The sequence below is a fragment of the Mus caroli genome, unplaced genomic scaffold, assembly GCF_978045245.1.
Source record: "Mus caroli unplaced genomic scaffold, Mus_caroli_1 scaffold_13, whole genome shotgun sequence".
Lineage (NCBI taxonomy): Eukaryota > Metazoa > Chordata > Mammalia > Rodentia > Muridae > Mus > Mus caroli.
In genome coordinates, this window is record NW_028227268.1 from 39,905,754 (window position 1) to 39,928,515 (window position 22,762).

Genomic DNA, 22,762 nt, shown 5'->3' on the forward strand with positions numbered 1-22,762 from the left:
TCACAGAACTCCTTGCAATCCTCACCCATGAAACAAAGAGATGAGTCATGTGGTCGGCACAGCCCAGCGACTTCTGTGAGGCCAACATACTCCCAGAGTCCACAGCCCCTGCTACGTGGATTTACAACTTGTAGCCTTAAGATTTTTTTTTTCTCTTTCTGAGCATAATGATGCTGGAATTGGGATGAATGCACTGAATGTGTAGACTGCTTTTGGTACTGTAACAATTCTCACATTATTTCCTTCAGTCCACGAGCATAAGTAGTCTTTGCATCTGGTGTCATCGTTGGCTTCTTGAGTGTTGAAAGTTTTCATTGCGGAGGCCTTTCAGCTCTTTGATCAGGTTTATTTCACAGTACTTTATTTTTGAGCCAATTGTGCATGGGATCGTTTTCTAATTTCCTTCGCAGCGTGTTTGTTATTGGGTGCTGATGATTTTTGTCTGTTCATTTTGTATCCTGGCTCTTTGCTGATGTGTTTACCTACTTATGAAAAGGTTCTCTGGGGGAGTCTGTAGGGCCTCATGTATAGAATCATCTGTAAATAAGGACACTTAGACTTCTTTCTTATTTATATCCCCTTCATTTTCCTCTCTTATTTTTACTGCTCTAACTAAGAATAAAGGTGGAGAACACGTCCTGATTCTAATGGAGATGCCTTGAGTTTCCTGCATTTAGTATAATGTTGGTTAAAGGTTTGCTATAGAGCCTCTATTATGTTAGGCTGGGATATGTTCTTTGTATGCCTAGTTTCTTCAGCGTTTCTATCATGAAAGGGATATTGGATTTTATCAAAAGCCTTTTCTGCATCTGCTGAATTTATTGTGTGATTTCTGTGATACCCCTAGCATTATTCTTATTTCAAAGGATTGCTTTGGCTGTCTGGAGTCTTTTAAAAAATATTTTATATGTATGAGTGTTTTTGCCTTTATGCCTCTATGCATCACATGTGTATAGTGCCTGCGGAGACCAGAAGAGGGCACCAGATACCTTGAGACTGCAGTTACAGATGGCTATGGGCTGCCTTATGGGTGCTGGGGATCAAAACCAGGTCCCCTGGAAGATCAGCAGTGCTCTTAACTCCTGAACTATCTTTCCAGTGCCTGTCTGGGGTATTTATGTTTTCACATGACTTTTAAGATTTTGCTTTTATTTCTATGAAGAACAGTGCTGGGATTTTGATGAGAATCACATTGAATCTGTAGATAACTTTTTAAAAAAAGACTTATTTATTATTATAGATAAGTACACTGTATCTGACTTCAGACACACCAGAAGAGGGCGTCAGATCTCATTATGGATGGTTGTGAGCCACCATGTAGTTGCTGGGATTTGAACTCAGGACCTTCTGAAGAGCAGTCAGTCCTCTTACCTGCTGAACCATCTCACCAGCCCAGTAGATAACTTTTTTGTAGGTCAGCCATTTTCACCCTATTAATTCTTTCAGTCCATAAGCGTGGGAAGTTTTTCTGTCTTCTGGTGTTCTCCTCAATGGTGTTTTAAAACTTACATTACGGAGCTCTTTTATTTCCTTGGTTATGCTTATTCCAAGCTCTTTCGTTTTATTTTTGAAACTAATTTGAATGATAGATACTGTTTATTTGGTCCTCAGTGTGTTTTCCATGAGTGTATAGATAGCGCACTTGGTGCTTTGTATCATCTCATTTGGCTGAAAGTGTTTATTAGATGTAAGAATTTTATGGTGTATAGTATCGTGTCACCTGCAATTAAGCATATTTTGGACTATTCTTTTGTATTTGTTTGATTGTTTGTCTGAGACAGAGTTTCTTTGTGTAGCTCTAGATGTCCTGGAACTCACTCTGTAGACCAGGCTGGCTTCAAACTCACAGAGATCTGCCTGCCTCTGCCTCCTGAATGCCGGGATTAAAGGCACCACCTCTGGCTTGCAAATGAGGCTACTTTGACCTCTTTTCCTATTTGTACCCCTTTTATTTCCTTCTCTTTTCTTATTATACATTCCAGCTAAACCTTCAAGCTCTGTGTCTTATTCCTGATTGTAGAGGAAATGTTCTGAGTCTTCCTCTGTTTTGCCTATGTTGGCCATAGGTTTATTGTGTGTGGCCTTTATTTTGTTGAGATATGCTCCTTCTAGTCCTACTCTCTTCAGAGTTTTGTCAGATTTTGAAATTTGCCAGATTCAATGTTTGAAAAGATATGGGATTTTGTCACATGCCTTTTCTGCATCTATTGAAATGATTGTGTGATTTTGGCCTTGTCTATTTATATGCTGTATTACATTCATTGTTTTACATATATTAAACTGTCCCTGCATCTATGGAATGAAGAAGCTTGGAATGAAGAGTGTTCTTTTTGATGTATTCAATTCAGTTTGCAAGTGTTTTATTACAAGTTTTTGCTTCTGTGTTTGTAAGATAGACTGGCCTATAATTTTTCTTTGTGTGTGTATTTGTTTTTGGTTTAGGGTAGTACTGGCTTCATGGTGCTGTGAGTTTAGGAACATTCCCTCATTTTCCACTGTATGAAATAGTCTGGGAAGGATTGCTCTTAGTTCTTTTTTATATGAAGGCCACTGGCTTTATTAATCTAGAGGTCTTTATAAGGACAGTGACTGATTTTGCCAGGAAAAAAAAAAAAAGGAGCCAAAGGGCATCGAGTGGATGGTGAAGGGAGGGAGAATGGGGCCAGGAATCCATTCAGGAAGGCTGATAACTGTTGCCATGGAACTGCAGTGGGAGGTGGAAGGGGAAGGCATGCAAGGGCAGTGATTCCAGAATGGGTGAAATGCTGAGGGGAGAGAACTGCCAGAAGACCCTGGAGTACATAGGGGGTGAGTGTGACAACAGCAATCTTTTCCATCATGGAGAGCAGGAAGAAGCCCAGCCCTGCTGCAGACTCTAGGCTGTGGCTGGAGGGCTGAGGGGTACCCAGAGAACATTATGAGACAGCATCACACCTTTCTCGAAGGCACCCAAAGAAGTCCCTGGCCTGCTTGGCATTGGTACTCCTTGTGTCTTTCAGCCATTCTTGGGAAACGTTTTCATCTTTGTTTAGCAGAAGTGGCCAAGGACCACATAAGTCTTGTCAAAGCCCCCTTTCTCCAGCTTCTTGTCCAGGGCTTCACCTCTCCTGGCCAGGTTCCCCACTGACTTTACCCACCCCCATTCCCCTTCCCCCTTCCCGCCACCAGTGGGCTCTGCCACGGAGTCTTGGTGTAGAGTTTGAGACATCTTGATCAGGCTTAATCAGCAGCTCCGACTCTGTAACGGCTCCTCGCACAGCCTGGGCTTTCTTTTTTTTTTTGGTTTTTTGAGATAGGGTTTCTCTGCATAGCCCTGGCTGTCCTGGAACTCACTTTGTAGACCAGGCTGGCCTCGAACTCAGAAATCCGCCTGCCTCTGCCTCCCGAGTGCTGGGATTAAAGGCGTGCGCCACCACGCCCGGCTCAGCCTGGGCTTTCTTGACTGGGTGTTTGTTTTATTTCTTTGTCAGTTTCATTGCTTGTTATAGTAATATTCAAATTGCCTGTCTCGGTTTATTTTTGGTGGATCACATATTTCTAGAAAGTCATCCGTTTTTCTTAGGTGTTCCAATTTAGTGGAATATACTTATACTTTCTCAAGGTTTGTCCTTAGGACTTGCTGGATTCTACTAGCATTTGTTGTAGTGTCCCTTCCTTCCTTAAATTGGTGCTGTTTTTATTGTATCTCATAGTTTTGGTATGCTATGTCTCCATTTTCATTTAACTCTAAAATTTACTTGTTTTCTGATTTCATCAGTAACCCAACTGTTCAATCTCCATGAACACTCACTCTTTGCTGTAATCCCACGGTCTATCTTTCTTTTCAGCCCTAAGATTCCTTTGAGTATCTTAGAGCTGGCTTAGTGACCATGAATTCCTGATTGACTCATGGAAAGTTTTCCTTTGCCCTTCAATTATGAGAGATAGTTTTGCAGATATAGTAGTCTGGATTATCAGTTATTATCTTTCAAAGGTTGAAATTTTTCTTTTAAAAGATTTATTTATTTATTTATTTATTTATTTATTTATTTATTATAGGTAAGTACACTGTAGCTGTCTTCAGACAGCACCAGAAGAGGGCATCAGATCTCATTACAGATGGTTGTGAGCCACCATGTGGTTGCTGGGATTTGAACTTGGGACCTCCAGAAGAGCAGACAGTTCTTTTTTTTTTTTTTTTTTTTTTTTATTCAAGAGCGCTCTCGGGCCCACGGTCATACACCACGCAGGGGTAGAGGACTGTGGCGCCCCGAGTAGCTGGATAAGGTTTTTTTTTTTTTTTTTTCAGACAGTTCTTTTAACCGTTGAGCCATCTCTCCAGCCCCCAAAGGTTGAAATTGTAAGGCCTCTTAATTTTGTTTTTTTAGATCAGACATTGTATCCAGCTACTTGCTACTATAAATTACAAATAACATTTTAGTGTCGTCATATAACTATAAGATGCAAGCAAAAGAAATATCTACCTAAAAAAGATTTTATTTTTATTTGTAGGTCTGTGTGCCTGCATGAGTTTATGAGCATCGTGTTAATGCAGGTGCCTGCATAGGACAGAGGGTGTCAGATCCCCTGGACTTCAGTTACAAGGGGTTGTGAGCTGCCTGATGTGGGTGCTGGGAACCATCTCTATGACCCCAGAAATCCCACTTCTGTTTTCCAGAGGATAAACAATGAAACAAAGTGTATACCATGCTTTTTTACTTTCAGAGTGCTTTATAGGGAAACCTAGTAATTGCTGAGTTGTAGAATTTCTTTGATTTTGGAATATGTTCAAAACATTTCAGAAGTGGTCAAAGTAATCAAACATGCTTGCCTTTGTAGCCAGTTGTTTTTCTTGCTCCTTTTCTTTGCTTGACATCTTTTTAAAATTTTATTTATTTATTTATTTATTTATTTATTTATTTATTTTATATATAAGTACACTGTCACTGTCTTGAGACACACCAGAAGAGGGCATCAGATCTCATTACAGATGGTTGTGAGCCACCATGTGGTTGCTGGGATTTGAACTCAGGACCTTTGGACGACCAGTCAGGGCTCTTAACCGCTGGGCCATCTTTCCAGCCCACTTGACATCTTTTTGTTATTTGCCTTTGATAGGCTGTGTGGTTCCAGGGGCTGGGGCAGTGGAAGTTGCGATAGCGGAAGCTCTTGTTAACTACAAGCACCGTGTGCAGGGAAGAGTTCGCCTGGGGATCCAAGCCTTTGCTGATGCCTTACTCATCATCCCAAAGGTACGGCTGTCTCCTGGCCAGATAACAACTGGGTGCACCTAAAGATCCTTGATTACAAATTGCCACCTTGCCCAACAGTTCTCAGAGTTAGAAATGCACTCATTTGCATTTCCTGTTGTGCATAAATATTTTACCAGCCCAGCAGAGAAACTGTGGGATTGAAGCTTACAAGACTGTGGGGAGCTCCAGGAAGCAGTCAAGCTTTCCCTGCGTCTCAAAGCTCCTTTGGAAAGTTCAGCACTAACCAATCCTAATGAGCGGTTTGGAACTCAAGTTTTGTTTGAATTTTTTATTTTAAGCAGAGATTCTTGTTTTGTTGGTGGCCTCCAAGATGCTATTACTTTACTTGTGGGAAATGAAGGACTTGAAGATGTTTCGTGTCCCCAAACACTATTAGCTGGAACTTGCTGTAATTGAAGGAGCGAAGCAGCAAGAGGACAGGACTTGCCCTTGCTTTCTCTTTGCCTCTCTTAGTCATCAATCATGCAGACATATAGAAAGATGTTTCATGTATGCTATCACCATGAATTCAGTCATTATTAGCATTGTTAGCTAGCAAAGACTTAAATAATTTATATCACAATTATTCATAATTTGTGGGTTGTTTGTGAATCAGATGTCTATTTTTTCTTTCCTTCAAGCAGCAAAGTCATTGAGTACTGGGTTGTTGACAGGAATTGGTGGCTTTGGTATACAGTGGTCCTTTTCTTTACCAGCTGTTAGTTTAGAAATTAGTCTAGTGTGGAGTACAGGCATTTCCATCCAAATTGCTACAGGTCACGGCTGTCCTTCTGAAGCTAGGGGATGCACAGTGCTATGGATGCTCTGGTTTTTTTTTGTTTTTTGTTTTTTTGTTTTTTTAGCAAGTGCTGGAAAGAACAAGAAGGCACATGGCTCAAGAGGCCAGAGGAAATAGAATAGAATTACATCTTTTATAAGGAAAGAAATGAGCTGGCTGTAGTAGCATGTGCCTGCAGCACCAGCACTAGGGAGGCAGAAGCTGGGGGGTCAGGAGCTCAAGGCAATTTTGGCCACACAAGGGAAGAAGGAGTTCGAGGCCAACCTGGGTTATAGTAGACCTTGCCTAAAAAATATCTAGGGGTGGGAAAGGTCTGGTGCCCTTAGAACTTAGTGTGGTGCTCACAGTGGGAACTATTCAAGAACAACCTGTGTTAGGTAGATAAAGCAGTGATTTGATTTAGGTTGGGGATGGAATTCTTCTAAAGGAGATGGCCATTGTATTGTGGTTGTGTTTCACGAGCCTGAAGAATAGTGCCCCTTTTTGTACTTGATTTTCAAATCCATATATAAAGGTATTCCACACATGTTTTTTTATTTTCATAAAGGTTCTTGCTCAGAATTCTGGTTATGACCTGCAGGAAACACTGATAAAAATTCAAACTAAACATGCCGAATCAAAAGAACTCCTGGGCATAGACCTGAACACAGGTAAGAAATTGGAAAAAAAATAGCTATTTACTCAAAAGATTGTTCCTCAAAGACCCACATCTTAGGGAGTGGTGGATTGGAACATTTTATTGCACCAATTGTCTTAGTTAGGGTTTTACTGCTGTGAACAAACACCATGACCAAGGCAAGTCTTATAAAAAACAACATTTAATTTAGGCTGGCTTACAGATTCAGAGGTTCAGTCCATTACCATCAAGGTGGGAGCATAGCAGCATCCAGGCAGGCATGGTGCAGGAGGAACTGAGAGTTCTATGTCTTCACCCAAAGGCTGCTAGTGGAAGACTGACTTCCAGGCAACTGGAGTGAGAGTCTTAGGCCCACACCCACAGTGACACACCTATTCTAACCAGGTCACACCTATTCTATCAAGGCCACACCTCCAGATGGTGCCACTCTCTGGTCAAGAATATACAAACCATCACACCAGTCTTCAGTGTATCCAGTTTACTCCAAAAAATGTTTAATATGCATAGGTGTTTTGCCTATGTATATGTTGTCTGTGAGTAATGTGCATGCAGTGCCTGTTGAGGTCAGAGAAGAGCATCAGATTCCCTGGGACTGGGCCTGGACCCAGGTCCTCTGCAATAGTAACAAGTGCTCTCAACTGGGGAAACACCTCACCAGCCCTGAAACAAAGATTTTTTAATGTGGGTCCTGGGGGCCAAACTCAGACCCTGTGTTTGTACAACAGTCAATGACTTGACTTATCTATATCTCTTGTCCTCCCACTCCCACCCCAATGCTTAAAAGAGAGATTTATTGAGTGCTAATTATTTGGACTCATACTGGGCAAAATAGACTAAAATTGTGAGCTTCTCTTATAGTGAAAACAGGCAGTAAACAATAATAACCTTAACAAATAAATAACTTAGCATCTGTAAGGATGATCATGAATGCTAAGGAGGGAGGGGGAAATTAAAACATCTGTACAGTACAAACTAGGAAGAGGTCTACTAAAGAGCTGGCGGAACTGAGGGGTTGGCCATGAGGGGACAGCAGGAAGTGGTTGGCTGGGAGAAGGAAGGAGGTGACAGAGGTGACACCTCAGATTACAAGGTGGCATGTGGGCTGGGCTGAGGACTTCAGCTTTGTTTTTTTAATCCTTGTAATAAAATAAGGAGCAATTTTGCAACATAGTCCATATTTAAAAGGATGGTTGTGGCTATTCTCCACTCTGCAGAGAGCGATTAGCTGAACAACTAGCAGGTTAGAATTGCACTAGCTGTTGGAGAAGACTAGACAGAGCTGGCTATGGATTGAGGGACCGTCCAGTTTTAGTAAAGTCTGGTTTGAAGTACTTATGGCCTTTTGGGGGAAAGTAGTTCGATATATTCAGCTCAAGAAACAGATATATGTTGTTGGTAAGAAAGTAATCAGGCTGTAGAAAGCTTAAACCAGGAAAACTGGATGAGGCTGCCTAGGATTATTTGTGCTGGATAGTTTTATGTGAAATTGACACGAGCTAAAAGTCATCTGAAAGGAGGAACCTCAGTTGGGAAGATGCCTCCATAAGGTCAAGCTGTAGGCAAGCCTGTAGGACATTTTCTTAATTAGTAATTAATGAGGGAGGGTTCAACCTATTGTGGGTGGTAATATCCTTGGGCTGGTCATTCTGGGTGCTATAAGAAAACAGACTGAGGGCCGGGTGTGGTGGCGCACACCTTTAATCCTAGCACTCGGGAGGCAGAGGCAGGCGGATTTCTGAGTTTGAGGCCAGCCTGGTCTACAAAGTGAGTTCCAGGACAGCCAGGGCTATACAGAAAAACCCTGTCTCGAAAAACCAAAAAAAAAAAAAATAAAAAATAAAGAAAACAGACTGAGTAAGCCATGAGGAGTAATCCAGTAAGCCGCACCCCTCCATGGCCTCTGCATCAGCTCCTGCCTCCAGGTTCCTGCCCTGTTTGAGTTTCTGTCCTGACTTCATTTGATGATGAGCAATGTGGCAGTGTAAGCCGAATGAACCCTTTCTTTCCCATGTTGCTTTGGTCATGGTGTTTCATCACAGCAGTAGTGACCCTGACTAAGACATATACAGGGAGAGAATAGAAGAGCCTTGGACTGCGTAGGTGCTCCAACAGTAAGCTCTTTTAGGAGAAAGGAGCCAATAGAGAAAGGGGAGCGTGGGGTCCAAAAGGCAAGAAGGAGTTGGCCAGAGGCTGTGATGATCTGTTGGGTACTGGTGAATGAGGCTGGCAATTGTCCACAGGGCTTATCACAGAGGTCAGTGATGACTTTGGCAAAAGGAGTTCTGTAAGAGATTAATATTGTTAGAATTCACAGTCAACAATGGCAGGGTGTGTCAAGATTGCTCAAGTAAGTCGATTGTCTTTACTTTGCAGGGGAGCCGATGGCAGCAGCAGAAGCAGGAATCTGGGATAATTACTGTGTGAAAAAACATCTTCTTCACTCTTGGTAAATTGGCAATGAAGAGAAAGACCTTTAGGGATGTAATTGATAACTTTGAATAGCTCCCGTTATTTTTGTGTGGGAAACATTGTGAAGGGTATGACACCATGGTCCCCGGCTACTGAGACGAGCTGCTGTTCTCTTATAGTCCCTTCACATTGTGTTTGCAGCAGGGAAAGGCCCAAGTAAAGCTAACCTTACCCTCACTGTTTGGGTTGGAAAGGGATGCAGGAGTAACAGCAGCCTCTGTGTAGCAGGGAGCAGCAGCGACCTGCGAAAATTGGCATAGATTTGCTGGGTACAAATTAGACTTCTGCCGAGTCAGCAAAGCAGGCGCCATTACAGGGTGAGGAGGGTGGTGCTTCCTTCATAATATCTCTGTTTCACGAATTCTCACTCCAACATGCCCGAAGGGGAAGTGCCCCCACCACATACTAAAGATTGCTGGGGAGACATGGGCATGCTGTGGGAGGCTGGGCTCACTCTGATCCTTTCATCCTTAGCACGGTGATTGCCACCAACATCCTCCTGGTTGATGAAATTATGCGAGCTGGGATGTCTTCTCTTAGAGACTGATTGAATTCAAAATCAATTCATCTGGAAGACAAGATTTTATACGTGTCATACCCAGCAGCGTCACATGGCCTTAACTGTTAGAAAATAAAGGTAGTGCATGTCTTTTGGTCTCAACTGTTTGAAAAACACTTAATCAAAGCATAAAGAACTCACAGATCTTCCCAGTAAAGAAATAGCAATGGTAATAGTTTCCGAGTCTTAACTCCCCACCCTGTAATATATGCTGTTTCAGTTTTCATAAAGGAAAATGTGTCGTGATGCCTGTACCTTCTGGGCACAGGCTTGAGAGTATCCCAGTCAATTCCAGCTTCTCAGAGATCATATGTGGTAAGACAAATGTTCTCTTTCCCAAGAGTCCCTCAGGAACTTCCTGCAGCCGCTCCCTTACACATGTGACATCACTTGCAATATAGGTTTGGGTTGTTCTCATGCACAGTCCTGGCCCAACCTACTTACTATAGAGTTTATTATAGTTTGCTTAGCCTTTAAAAATATGGGCAGGGTCTGGCTATGTGCCTGGGGCTGGAATTTAGAACCCTTCTGCCTCAGCTTCTGAATGCTGGTGTTGTAACCCTGCCCTTTTTCAGTGACCTGTGCTCTGCCCTAGCTCTGATAGGCCTGACTAGATAGCAAGGCAGGCTCTGGAAAGGCAGGACTCATTGGCATTAGCTCTATGAGACCGTTGCTTTTGGTTCAAATGCAACTGTTTTATAGAGATACAGTCCTGATATGCTTTTGTCCAAAGCTGTCTAGTTAGTCTATCATAGTAATCACGGGTAGGCTCTTTGGTCATGTTCTTTGCACAGACCCAAGCTGATAAGATATAAGATGTCTCAGGTGCATTCTTGGAGTTTGTTTATAGCTTTAGGAGAAGGTTCTGATAGAACCTAGTGGGGAAACCCCCACTCAATTCCCGATTCGGCATGCACCCAAAGAATCATGAATAGACCGCCCTGATGTAATTACATAAGGTAGTTTAATGACGGAGCTCCGGACCGACATGTATCCCACACAGGAGATAACGGATGTCGGCCATGAGGCTCGAAAGCTAGGGTTTTTTATAGGGTAAGGGGCTTAGGGGTGTGGAATTCAGCATCACGACACACTATTGGCTTATTCAAACATCAGCAGAAAAATTACATGTACATGCAGGGTGTCAGAGTTCTGTGAGTTGCTGACTCAGTTCAGATAGCCCTGTTATGTCCTCACATTGCTCTTTACTCTTTATCTTAATGGTCAAGCTGTTCCCAGGAATGTTTTAACTATGGGGCATACCCAGGTTTCTTTTTCTTTTTTTCTCAGCCCCAGGCAGCCTCTAGGCTCACAAACAACCAGCAATTTCTAAGTACTTTATATGACTTACAGGTCTTGAAATTTCATCTTTCTTTCAGTTCCTTTGACTATTTCATGCCTTGATTGAAAAATCTACAATTTTATAGCCTGTTTATTTCTACTTAATACATTTGCTGACATCTTTTAAAGTAAGTAACCGATGTTTCTAAACATTCTTTTTTTTTTTTAAGATTTATTTATTACTTATATGTAAGTACACTGTAGCTGTCTTCAGATGCACCAGAAGAGAGCATCAGATCTCATTACGGGTGGTTGTGAGCCACCATGTGGTTGCTGGGATTTGAACTTCAGACCTTCGGAAGAGCAGTCGGGTGCTCTTACCCACTGAGCTATCTCACCAGCCCCTAAACATTCTTTCATGACAGTTCGCTGCAACACACTTCTATTTAGTTTATTTACATTTTAAGTTTCTCTTATCAACAATCATCTTGTTCTGCTTCATCCTACAATATAAGCCTTTCATATGAAATAGCACATCTATCAAGACTTTTGTTGTTGTTGAAGATTTCAGAAAAGAGTCTCACACTAGCCCAGGTTGAACCTGAACTCTCAACAGTCCTCCTGTTCATCCTCCCAACAGTTGGGATTACAGGCATGGGCCACCATGCTTGTCTATACAAGACTTTTTCTATGTAAAATGTTGTAATTATGGGAAAAGTATTTGAGGCCTAGACTAATTATGTAACTTAGGCTAGCCTTGAACTCAGTCTTTCTGCTTTTAGTCTTCCAGTTGCTACCATGCCTAGCTGAAATATTTCATTTTGGAAAGATTTTATTTACTTATCCGTGTGTGCACGTGTTTGTAACTGTGTGTGCAAGCACACACATGCATGTGTATATGCATATTCAAGTGTGTGTACATGTTGGTGGAAGCCAGAAGAGGCTGTCAGCTCTCCTGGAGTTGGAGCTAGGGGTATTTGTAAGCTGCATAGTGTGAGTGCTGGGATCCAGACTCTGGGTTTGACTGAGCAGCAAGTCCCCTTTATGGTGAGCCATCTCTTCAGCCCTAGTACTGGTGAGAGACAGGAGGAGGGTGGTGGTCCCTAGGGTTTGCTCTTTCCAGGCCAATGAGAGAGCAAAGGGAGGTGAGCAGTATTCCTAAAGGCAACATTTGAGGTTGTCCTATGGTTTACGCACGTGTGTGCTAACACATGTGCCCTTGGGCATGTACATGTGCATACCATGCTTTAAGAGGACCTGAAGAAGCACCTGTCTCTCTCCCTATCATGTGCTCTCCTACCCTGCCTCCATAGATGTAGTCTTTGAATCCCATACAGCGTCTGCTAAATGTTTACTATGGATTCACATACCTGTGATGAGACAAGCATTCTTCTTAAGTCTTTAAAGCTATAAATAGGCTACTCTGCAGATAGAGTTTTACTGTTTTTATTTCCCACTAAATGGTTTTGAGATTTATCTATTTATTTTAGCAATTTTGAAGTGCCCTAGTACATTTCTGCACTACAACACATTCATCTTATTTACGGACTTTTTTTTTTCTAATTCTATATAATTTTATTCACTACATGGTGAAGATCTTTGTACATGTCTTTTGGGAAATGAAGTGTCAGAGTTTAGACTCTGTTATATTTACTAAGTAATTTCACAAGTTTCTTATTCTCTCTGCAATATATTTAATTTCCCTGTCTCTACAATCTCATAGCCCTCCTAATCTTAATTCTGCCAGTGTGAAGGGTGAATGGTTGTGTCTCACATTTGAAAATTGCTTTGATCACTAGTTCAACTGAACATGTTTTTCATAAACTCTTGGTCATTTCATTTTTAAAAATCATCATGAATGGTATGTTATAAGAATATATATATATATATACATATATGTGTATGTATATAATGTGATATTATCACATATATAAATACATACATAAGTTATATATATAAAACTTTTATCTTAAGAAATTCCTCTATTTAAATAATAAAGATATTACCTATAGTTTATAATTTTTTCACATTTGTTTTTGTACAGGACATGGTATGGCTCTTGTGTGTGTGTGTGGTGTGTGTGGTGTGTATGGTGTATATGTGTGTGTGTGTATGCTGCAGCATGTGTGTTGTGTGTAAGTCAGTTCTCTTCTCTCACTCTGGTTCTAAGGATCAAACTCAGGCCATCAGTGTTCTTATCTATGAGACTTCTCGTTGATCTGGACTCAGTTTTCATAATCTGAGAGAACATCAAATCCCAGCCACTAGATGACTGGGGAAGCTTAGTTTTCATTATTTGATTTTGTTTTGGTTTAAATCTCTTGTTCCATAATTCTGTCAGATTGCTATTGTGCCATTACCACATTTTTTTTTTAATTCTTAAAATTTCAAAAAATGGCCGGTGTGGTGGCGCACACCTTTAATCCCAGCACTTGGGAGGCAGAGGCAGGCGGATTTCTGAGTTCCAGGCCAGCCTGGCCTACAAAGTGAGTTCCAGGACAGCCAGGGCTATACAGAGAAACCCTGTCTCGAAAAACCAAAAAAAAAAAAAAAAGTTTCAAAAAAAGTCTTAAAACTTAGTGGTGTGACTCCTAGACCTATGTTGACATTTTCTTTATTCTCTTCAAAATTGTTTTGGCTATTTCTGGACTTGGCCTTTTCTCTCTTACATGTGAGTTTTAATATGTGGTCATTGAGGAACTTATTAGGATTGCAATGATTTTATGAATTATTTCAGATAGAATGGACAGTTGTAATATATAGACAGCAGTAATCTATATAACTTCATTTATATCTTCTCCATGTTCCATATTTTAAATTAGTCAATGTTTTGTTTTAAGAGATTTGGGGCAGGGGGCAGATCTTACTATATAGCCCTGGCTGGTCTGAAACTGGTTATGTAGACTAGGCTGGCCTGGAAAGCAGAGATCTGCCTGTTTCTGCCTTCCAAGTGCTGAGATTAAAGGCATGTACCACCACATTTGGCCCATTTTAATACATTTGTAAACTATTTTTCATTCCTGAGATAAACCCTATTTGTTATGATGTGACATGTATACATTTCTTTCTTTCTTTCTTTCTTTCTTTCTTTCTTTCTTTCTTTCTTTCTTTCTTTCTTTCTTTCTTTTTTTATTTTCAAGATAGGGTTTCTCTGTGTAGCCCTGGCTGTCCTGGAACTCACTCTGTAGACCAGGCTGGCCTCAAAGTCAGAAATCCACCTGCCTCTGCCTCCCAAGTGCTGGGGTTAAAGGCGTGTGCCATCACACCTGGCTTTTTTTTTTTTTTTTGCATTCATTTCATACTTTGACATTTCTGTAAGTAGAGCATGCTTTACTGACAATGGCGTCTTCTAATTTCTCATACTTACACTTGGTCCCTTGTCATCTCTGAGAGACCTTTCCTGGACCACAGGAGGAAGGAAAAGAACTCTTGGTTGACTGAAGCCTCACTGTTGTCATTTCTGGCAAGTTGAACCTTGAGCACCCCAACTTACAGAATGCCCGCTGGAGCGTAGTGGGGAGCACATGGAAGCCACAGTCCTAGGAAAGCTTGCCTTACCACCTCTGGATTCCAGGAATGATATCAACTGTGCTGAACGGTGACTTAGAAGAGTTGGACTCTAAGGATAAAGTTTGCAGAGTGCCTTATTCATCTTGCCTAAGCTTTCTTTAGTATGAATCCACTGACAGTGATCTATGGTAAAGTCGGTATAAACAAGTCCTAAAAGCTCCTCTGGTAAGGATAAATAAAGTGTATGAGTGTCAAGAAAGCATTGTCATGGTTGAAGTGACAATATATTTTTCTCTTAGTGTATAAAAAGATGGCACGTCTCATAGGCAGTGATGTTTTAGATTTGATGAAATATTACATTTTATCTGTTTCTGGCTCAATGCTAATATCTATTTAGAAAGGTTTTGGGGTGCATTTTTATTGAATTGAAAACTGAAATGGCAGCAAATAAGCAGTGAGTGAGCGAGCAAACTTCCTCTTGCCATAGCAAATGCATTCAGTTCTCAGATGTGCAGCTCTGGCTGATACGTGGCTTGTTCTCCTTTCTAAGTTAGGTAACCGCCAGTGTTGAGCTTACACCATGAGTTATCTGGGGAGCGTCTTTGTCTTTCCTGTGGCACAGTTTTAGCCATGATGATGAAGGGTTTTCTGTTTCCTGAAAGCTTGGTCTGGCCTAGCAGTTTTTAAATGGAGAATAGACTTTTGACTCAATTTTCTTTATTGCTTGAGGTCTCAGATTTTCTATCATTTTGAGACTGTTTTGGTAATTTATATTTTTATAGAAATCCACTATAAAATTATTTTTCCTTAAGGTTTATTTGTGCTACCTCTTTTGATGTGGGGAATGAGAAAGGGCATTTTATTTTTATTTTTGATATGTTGCGGATTGAACATATCTAGGGCCTTGCATGTGCTTGCAGCTGCCACTGAGCTACATCCCTAGCTCTAGATAATATCTTTCTTAAGGTTTTGGTTAATTTTTTCATTATTACTGACACGGTGAATTTATTTCTAACATGTAGTTCTGGTGTTTTTGCATCTATAAACTTCACTATCATCATCTTAACTCATTTAAAAATCATAATTGTGTTGGGGCACACACGCCACAGTGAGCATGTGTGGTCAGAGTTGGTAACTGTGGAATTGGTTCTCTCACGCCTTCTTTCTAAGTTCCTGTAGCCAGCTGAGCTGTCTTTCTGCCCTACCCCACTCCTTTCATTATATCCAATTTTGTCTGGTGCCCTTCTTCTTCCTCTGCAGGTTTGAAAATGATACATTCAGACCCTAAGCCCCTGTCCAGATCTCTCTCACTCATTTTTATCTCTTCTATATTAAATCTCCAATGCCAGTTAAGCAGACCAGCTCTGTCCCCCTCTGTTCTGGTTCCTATTTTCTTTTATTCTCTATTCTTTTTTTCATTTTCTGTTTGATAGACCTTCCCAAAGAACATAAATGAGACTACTTTTTTGAGAGAGGTCTCTGTGCCTCAGCCTTTCAGGAGGCCGATTGCTTAGTTTACTTAATTGAATTGATTTGCCTCTTTTTTCTTATACTTATTCTTTTAGCCAGAGGTCCCACCTCTCCTCTTACCCCACTCCCATCCATATAAAGCATGAGCAACACATGAGATCCTATGGGGTACCATGAGAAGGTGAAATCTATGAATCATGGGCATAGAAGTATAACTTTGCACTAAAAGAATAGAAAAATTTCAGTAAGGTCATAGCAGAAAATTGACCAAATTTAGTGGTAGAGGTGCTCATCCCAGGTATAGGGGGCCTGTAGAACACCCAACATACAAGGCTAGAAAAGAGCCCCCATGACAAATAATTAAAAACACCGAATTTACAGATCAAAGAAACCATATTGAAAACAGCAAAAGAGAAACCAGTTATACATAAAGACTGGCCCATCAGAATAACCCTGGAATTCTCAACAAAATCCCTAAAGGTTGGGAGGGCTTGGAATGACATCTTTGAAGATCTGAAAGACTCATCTCCCCAGCCCCTTACTGCCTGTAGCAAGCAGGAAACTAGTCCCAAGGACATGGGAGCAGGGGAGCAGGCTCTGTCTCTCACCAGCTGCAGCTCTCAGGGGGTGTGGGGGGGGGGCCTTGCCTGGGCAGCAGGAGAGCTGCCAACTCAGTTACCACCCAGGCCCAGAGCCAGGGCTTTGAGTTGGCCCACCCCAACATCTGCCCCATTTACAAGCTGCTGAAGCTTGTGAAAGGGCTGGTCCTCCAGAGTCAGAGCTGCAGGATCTTCATGACTCGAGGTAACAGCACCATATCTTCACTATTGATGACGGAGCAGAAGCCAGAGGCCTTGCAATGACCATTTGCAAGTAAAGATGTGTGGACAACAGGGTATACTGTGTGACACACTATGATACACTACAGCTTCCACAACAAGATTTTTTTTTAATTCTTTTACTTTTTATTTTCTTTTTGGGGAGAGATTGCAAGGGCAGATATGAACGGATGGAGAGATGAGTGGGATTGGGGTGCATGATGGGAAATTCACAAAGAATCAATAAGAAGCAAAACCAAACAAATCTGCAAGACAACTGCCATCCAGACTGTATTGTCTAGTAAAATGATCATAATTGAAAAAGAAAGAAAAACTTTAAACAAAAACAGGCCACAAGAATTCATGATCGACTAGGGCAGCTCTACAGAAAACGCTCTAAAGAATCATAAAGATAAGGCAATAAAAGAGAAAAATCTACCCTAGGAAGGTAGCTAAGCAAATGAATAGTGGAAAAAGCAGAAAACTGGGCTGGGGAGATGGTTCAGCAGGTGAAAGCACTTGTTCTTATAGACGACCCCGTTTCAATTCCCAGCACCCACATGGTGGCTCATCATCACCTGTGCCTCCCTCCCTCCAGTTTCAGAGGATCTGATGCTTTCTTCTGACCTCCAGGGACACCAATAGAGTTTACTGCTTCTGCAGAAGACATCGACTCAGCTCCCAACATCCAGTTCTATAAAAGAAACATGGCTAGAAATAAAGGCCTGGGTCAACCCCAGCATAACCATATGGTCAATGTCACCCATTGTCACCAATAGACAGGCCATCTTGACAGTGAACAGTGAGACACTGAGTAAATGACAAATCAAATGGACCTCAAAACCAGGCACGTACCCTAAAAATTCAAAGTACAACCCAGCAGCTCACTGAAGTTTCTCTTAAAATAGACCACACGATATGGTACAAAGTGAGTCTTAACAAATATTGGAAAATTGAAATAATTACTTGTATTCTATTTTGACCACAAGAAAATAAAACTAAAAATCCACTGGAAGAGAAGTTGCAGAACACATACAAGCTCACGGGTATTGAGCATACCCCCACTGAATAACATGTCAATGGAGAAATCAAGAAGGAAACAAAAAACTCCGGGAGTTGGATGAAAACACAACACGCCAAAGCCATTACAAAGGAAACAGTCCAAGGAGGGAAGTTCCTAGCTACAAATACACGGAACGCTCAAGGAAATCCCAAACAGTGGCAGACCTCAGCGTCCTGAAAAGCGAAGAATAATTCAATTCCCAAATCAGTAGAAAAAAAGTGTGTGTCTGTGTCTGTGTCTGTGTCTGTGTCTGTGTCTGTGTCTGTGTCTGTGTCTGTGTCTGTGTCTGTGTGACTGTGTCTGTGACTGTGTCTGTGACTGTGTCTGTGTCTGTGTCTGTGTCTGTGTCTGTGTCTGTGTCTGTGTCTGTGTCTGTGTCTGTGTCTGTGTCTGTGTCTGTGTCTGTGACTGTGTCTGTGACTGTGTCTGTGTCTGTGTCTGTGTCTGTGTCTGTGTCTGTGTCTGTGTCTGTGTCTGTGTCTGTGTCTGTGTCTGTGTCTGTGTCTGTGTCTGTGTGTGTGTCTGTGTCTGTGTCTGTGACTGTGTCTGTGTCTGTGACTGTGTCTGTGTCTGTGTCTGTGACTGTGTCTGTGACTGTGTCTGTGTCTGTGTCTGTGTCTGTGTCTGTGTCTGTGTCTGTATCTGTGTCTGTGTCTGTCTGTGTCTGTGTCTGTGACTGTGTCTGTGACTGTGTCTGTGACTGTGTCTGTGTCTGTGTCTGTGTCTGTGTCTGTGTCTGTGTCTGTGTGTGTGTCTGTGTCTGTCTGTGTCTGTGTCTGTGTCTGTGACTGTGTCTGTGTCTGTGACTGTGTCTGTGACTGTGTCTGTGTCTGTGTCTGTGTCTGTGTCTGTGTCTGTGTCTGTGTCTGTGTCTGTGTGTGTGTCTGTGTCTGTCTGTGTCTGTGTCTGTGTCTGTGACTGTGTCTGTGTCTGTGTCTGTGTCTGTGTCTGTGTCTGTGTCTGTGTCTGTGTCTGTGTCTGTGTCTGTGTCTGTGTCTGTGTGACTGTGTCTGTGTCTGTGTGTGTGTCTGTGTCTGTGACTGTGTCTGTGACTGTGTCTGTGTCTGTGTCTGTGTCTGTGTCTGTGTCTGTGTCTGTGTCTGTGTCTGTGACTGTGTCTGTGTCTGTGTCTGTGTCTGTGTCTGTGTCTGTGTCTGTGTCTGTGTCTGTGTGACTGTGTCTGTGACTGTGTCTGTGACTGTGTCTGTGTCTGTGACTGTGTCTGTGTCTGTGTCTGTGTCTGTGTCTGTGTCTGTGTCTGTGTCTGTGTCTGTGTCTGTGGTGGAGAGGGGGCAGGGAATATGCTCAATGCACTAGATATATATCACTAGATATATATATATATATGCACACACATATGAAAGTGTCATATGATATAGTACTGTGTATAACAAATTTACAAACAATAACAAAAATTTAAAACTTGTATATTTGATAGTTGGATTTATAATTCTCTGTTCTTCCCAAAAGCTTTTTGGGCATTTACAAAACATTTATGACAGATGCATGCTTGTTATAGACCGTGTGTGTGTGTGTGTGTGTGTGTGTGTGTGTGTGTGTTCATAGGGTGCTGGAACTCAGACCCAGGGCATGTGTACATGCTGTACATTCTCTGTCTGACAAAACTCCCCAGGGAGATAAAACCCCAACCCCAGTTTTAAACACATGCCTTACTTTTTGTTATTGTTGTTTTGTTTTGTTTTGTTTTTTCAAGACAGGGCTTCTCTGTGTAGCCCTGGCTATCCTGGAACTCACTTTGTAGACCAGGCTGGCCTCAAACTCAGAAATTCGCCTGCCTCTGCCTCCCAAGTGCTGGGGTTAAAGGCATGTGCCACCACCGCCTGGCTTACTTTTTTTTTTTTTCTAGATGTATTCATTTTTTAAATTTTAGGTGTGACTATTTCATTTGCATGTATCCATGTGCACCACTTGAATGCTTGTTGCCCATGGAGGTCAGAAGAGGAAGCGGGAGTTAGGTTGAGAATCACCATGTGGGTGCTGGGAATTGAACTAGGGTCCTCTGCAAGAACAAGTGCGCTTAACTGCTGAGCCATCTCTCCAGCCCCTGCAATGTGTTCTTAATCAGTGTTGCACAGTTATCCACTCCTGTGTTCACTGCGACTGGACTTACTGCTGACCTCCTGGTGCCTTCTTCCTTCTGGGGTCAATGTGATGGGGCTTCCTCAGCCCTGGAGTGCAGCTGAGGTGGGAGAGCCCAGCACTTCCCTCAGAATGACTTTATTGCGCTTTGCTTTCGGGTGCTAATGTGTGGAAGACATGGTCCCATCGTTTCTGCCACCACACTCTTTGTCCCCTTGATACTGGTTTCCAAGTACCCATCTAACAGGGACCTGTTTTGAATCACCCGAGCATGGCCACAGCATAGCTCTTGCTCCTCTGTTTCTTGTCACAGATATAGCGGAGCACAGCCTCTGCTCTCAGTCCTTCTGCATAGAAACCAGAAGTGGAGTGGCGGATCATATGGTAGTTTCACTTTTAATTTTTCCTAGGCGTGGCCAAACGCTTCACAGGCCCAGCAGCGATATAGGAAGAGCCCGAGTTCCTCTCTGTCCTTATCAATAGCTACTCCTGGTAATAACCATCTTAATAGATGGGAAGTGGCATCTCATTGTGAGCTGTCTGTCTTCTGCAGCATTTTTATGTCTGTAAATTGGGGTGAGGTTGCGGGTAGTCTCAGTTAGTACGAGTCGCTGTGCGCTGGAACTGCCAGACCTCTGTATTTTTAATGCAATTTGTCTAACTCATTTTTCTGTCTTTTGGAGCGTATCCAACTTATAAGTACATAAAAAATTCATGGCAGTTCTCTTAAAAATAAAAAAAGCCTTTATCCTAAGATTGTTTTATAAATCTCCTGGTTTCTGTTAAAGCATCACCGAGCAGAGAATCGTTATGCCCCTGCCTGCCATCTCCCGCTTGTTTCTCACCTCTCTCTCTCTCTCTCTCTCTCTCTCTCTCTCTCTCCCTCCCTCCCTCCCTCCCTCCCTCCCTTTTACAATCCTTTCTGTAACAATAACTACTTCTTTGCAGTCACTTTACTGGTGCGATCACTATGGCTTTATGCTTTGATCCTGCCTCAGAGTCGTACATAACTATTCTCCCAGCCTCCCCCAGTACCACTGCCTTCTCACGGGCTTGGCTCATGAACGTAATTCAGCTTAATATCTCTAGGTATTAAGGCCTCGTAACAATCCATTCACTCCTCCTTTACAGCTGCCTATATAATTGTCAAAGAGATCTAGGGGAACAAGGATACAGTCATTAAGGGCATCCATGGCGACTCTGTAAATAGCTTTTCTCTCCTTTCTCTGTTCTAGACTGGGGGTACCAACGAGGTAACTCCCTGGATTAGATTTAATCTCTGATCATATTTTTTTTCCTGTCCAGATGTTTAGATTGTACAGATGGCCCCTGATTTATGGCTCGATTTATGAGACTTCAACTCTAAGGTTGTGGAAAGTGATACGAGGTGTTTAGTGGAAATGGCACTTCAATTTCAGAGTCTTTATCTTTTTCAAGACTGGTGATATACATTACAACACTTTCTAATGAGGCTGAGCAGTTATAGAGGCCCGGCCCCCCAGGCAGCCACCCAAGCCTGAGGGTAAAAAACGGGTGGTGTACTGGTTGGTAGGTTAGGGATAGTAAACTCCTTAAAAAATTCAACAACTTAATTTTTTTGATTAAAAATTTTTATTTTATGTTATTTTTATATGTGTGGGTGTTTCATCTGCACACTGTCTGCCTGGTAGCTTCAGAGGCCAGAAGAGGGAGCCATATCTCCTGGAACTGGAGTAACAGGTGGTGGTGGTGAACTGCCTTGTGGGTGCTGAGTCAAAGTTGGGTTCTCTGGAAGAACATCCAGTACTTTTAATCAGAGGAATCTTTCCAGAGCCCTGAATGCATTCTGACTTACGATATCTTCCATTTATGACAGGTTTATCAGAATATAATCATAGTATTTTGAGAAGCGTTGGTCTAGGGAAAGAACAGAACCTGGGCCCTGTTGAGTGATTCCCAGATAGGGTTAAAGTGTAGATTCCTGATCACTCTACTTCTTAGCGATTTATACATTTTTCCATTTTGTATTAATGTCCTTGTAGCTGTGACATAGTATCTGAGAGGACCGTCTGAAGGAAGGAACCTTCTGGTTCCCAAGGGTGCAGTTCATCACAGCACAAAGGAATAGTGGCAGAACCGTGAAGTCACTGGCTACGAGACACCTCCCCCTTTTTATTCAGTCTGGGACCCCAGCCCGTGGGCTAATGCTGTCCACATTAGGGTGAGTCTTGCTACTCAGTTAATGCAGTCTAAGACCCCTTCCCAGACAAGCCCATAGGATTGCCTCCTGGGAGGTTCTACGTCTTGCCATAAAATTAGTCATTAGATGGAGACCTGAACTAAGCCTTTGCAGAAAGATATCATATGTAAGGACACAGAGAAAGTAAAAGGCCGAGCCATCCCCAGAGCCCGGATGGTAAGAGTACCTTCCCCGTAGGTTTGGCTTGTCATTTTCTCCATGCTCCGCAGAGTCCCTGACAGTACAGAACAGAATGATGACAGTCACAATGAGAAACGATGACAGTTTCCTCTTGTCTGGAACCTTGTCAACATTTTCTAAGGGCTTGGTCCAGGAATCAGATGGCATCACCTCCTATCTGCCCACTGTCCAGGCCAGCATAGAGCCGAGTTGGACAAATAGCCTGTGCGCTTGAATCTGGCTCTTGTCCATGCCTTGGAGATAGATTTAGTTACAGAGGTTGAGAAAATTTTTTGAGCCATATGTGCACCTGGCAGGTGCTATATCAAACCCTCGTGGTAAGTAACAGAAGGCTTTGAAAGCAGAGAGTCTAAGACGATCTCTCCCGTGACCTCTTCCTTCAGTGGAAGCTTCTTTGAGGTTGTTA

General features: G+C 42.3%; 1 protein-coding gene across 2 annotated transcripts in view; it reads left to right on the forward strand.

The window, feature by feature from the left end:
* Positions 1–9,785, forward strand: part of Cct6b (chaperonin containing TCP1 subunit 6B) — a 44,763-nt gene extending 34,978 nt beyond the window's left edge. For both annotated transcript variants that reach the window (XM_021177394.3, XM_085829754.1), the window contains exons 11-14: positions 5,098–5,231; positions 6,578–6,680; positions 9,041–9,113; positions 9,611–9,785. In XM_021177394.3, coding sequence (XP_021033053.1) covers positions 5,098–5,231; positions 6,578–6,680; positions 9,041–9,113; positions 9,611–9,683 — 383 coding nt within the window. In that variant the 3' untranslated portion in view covers positions 9,684–9,785. The remainder of the gene's footprint in view (positions 1–5,097; positions 5,232–6,577; positions 6,681–9,040; positions 9,114–9,610) is intronic.
* Positions 9,786–22,762: the final 12,977 nt, after the last annotated feature.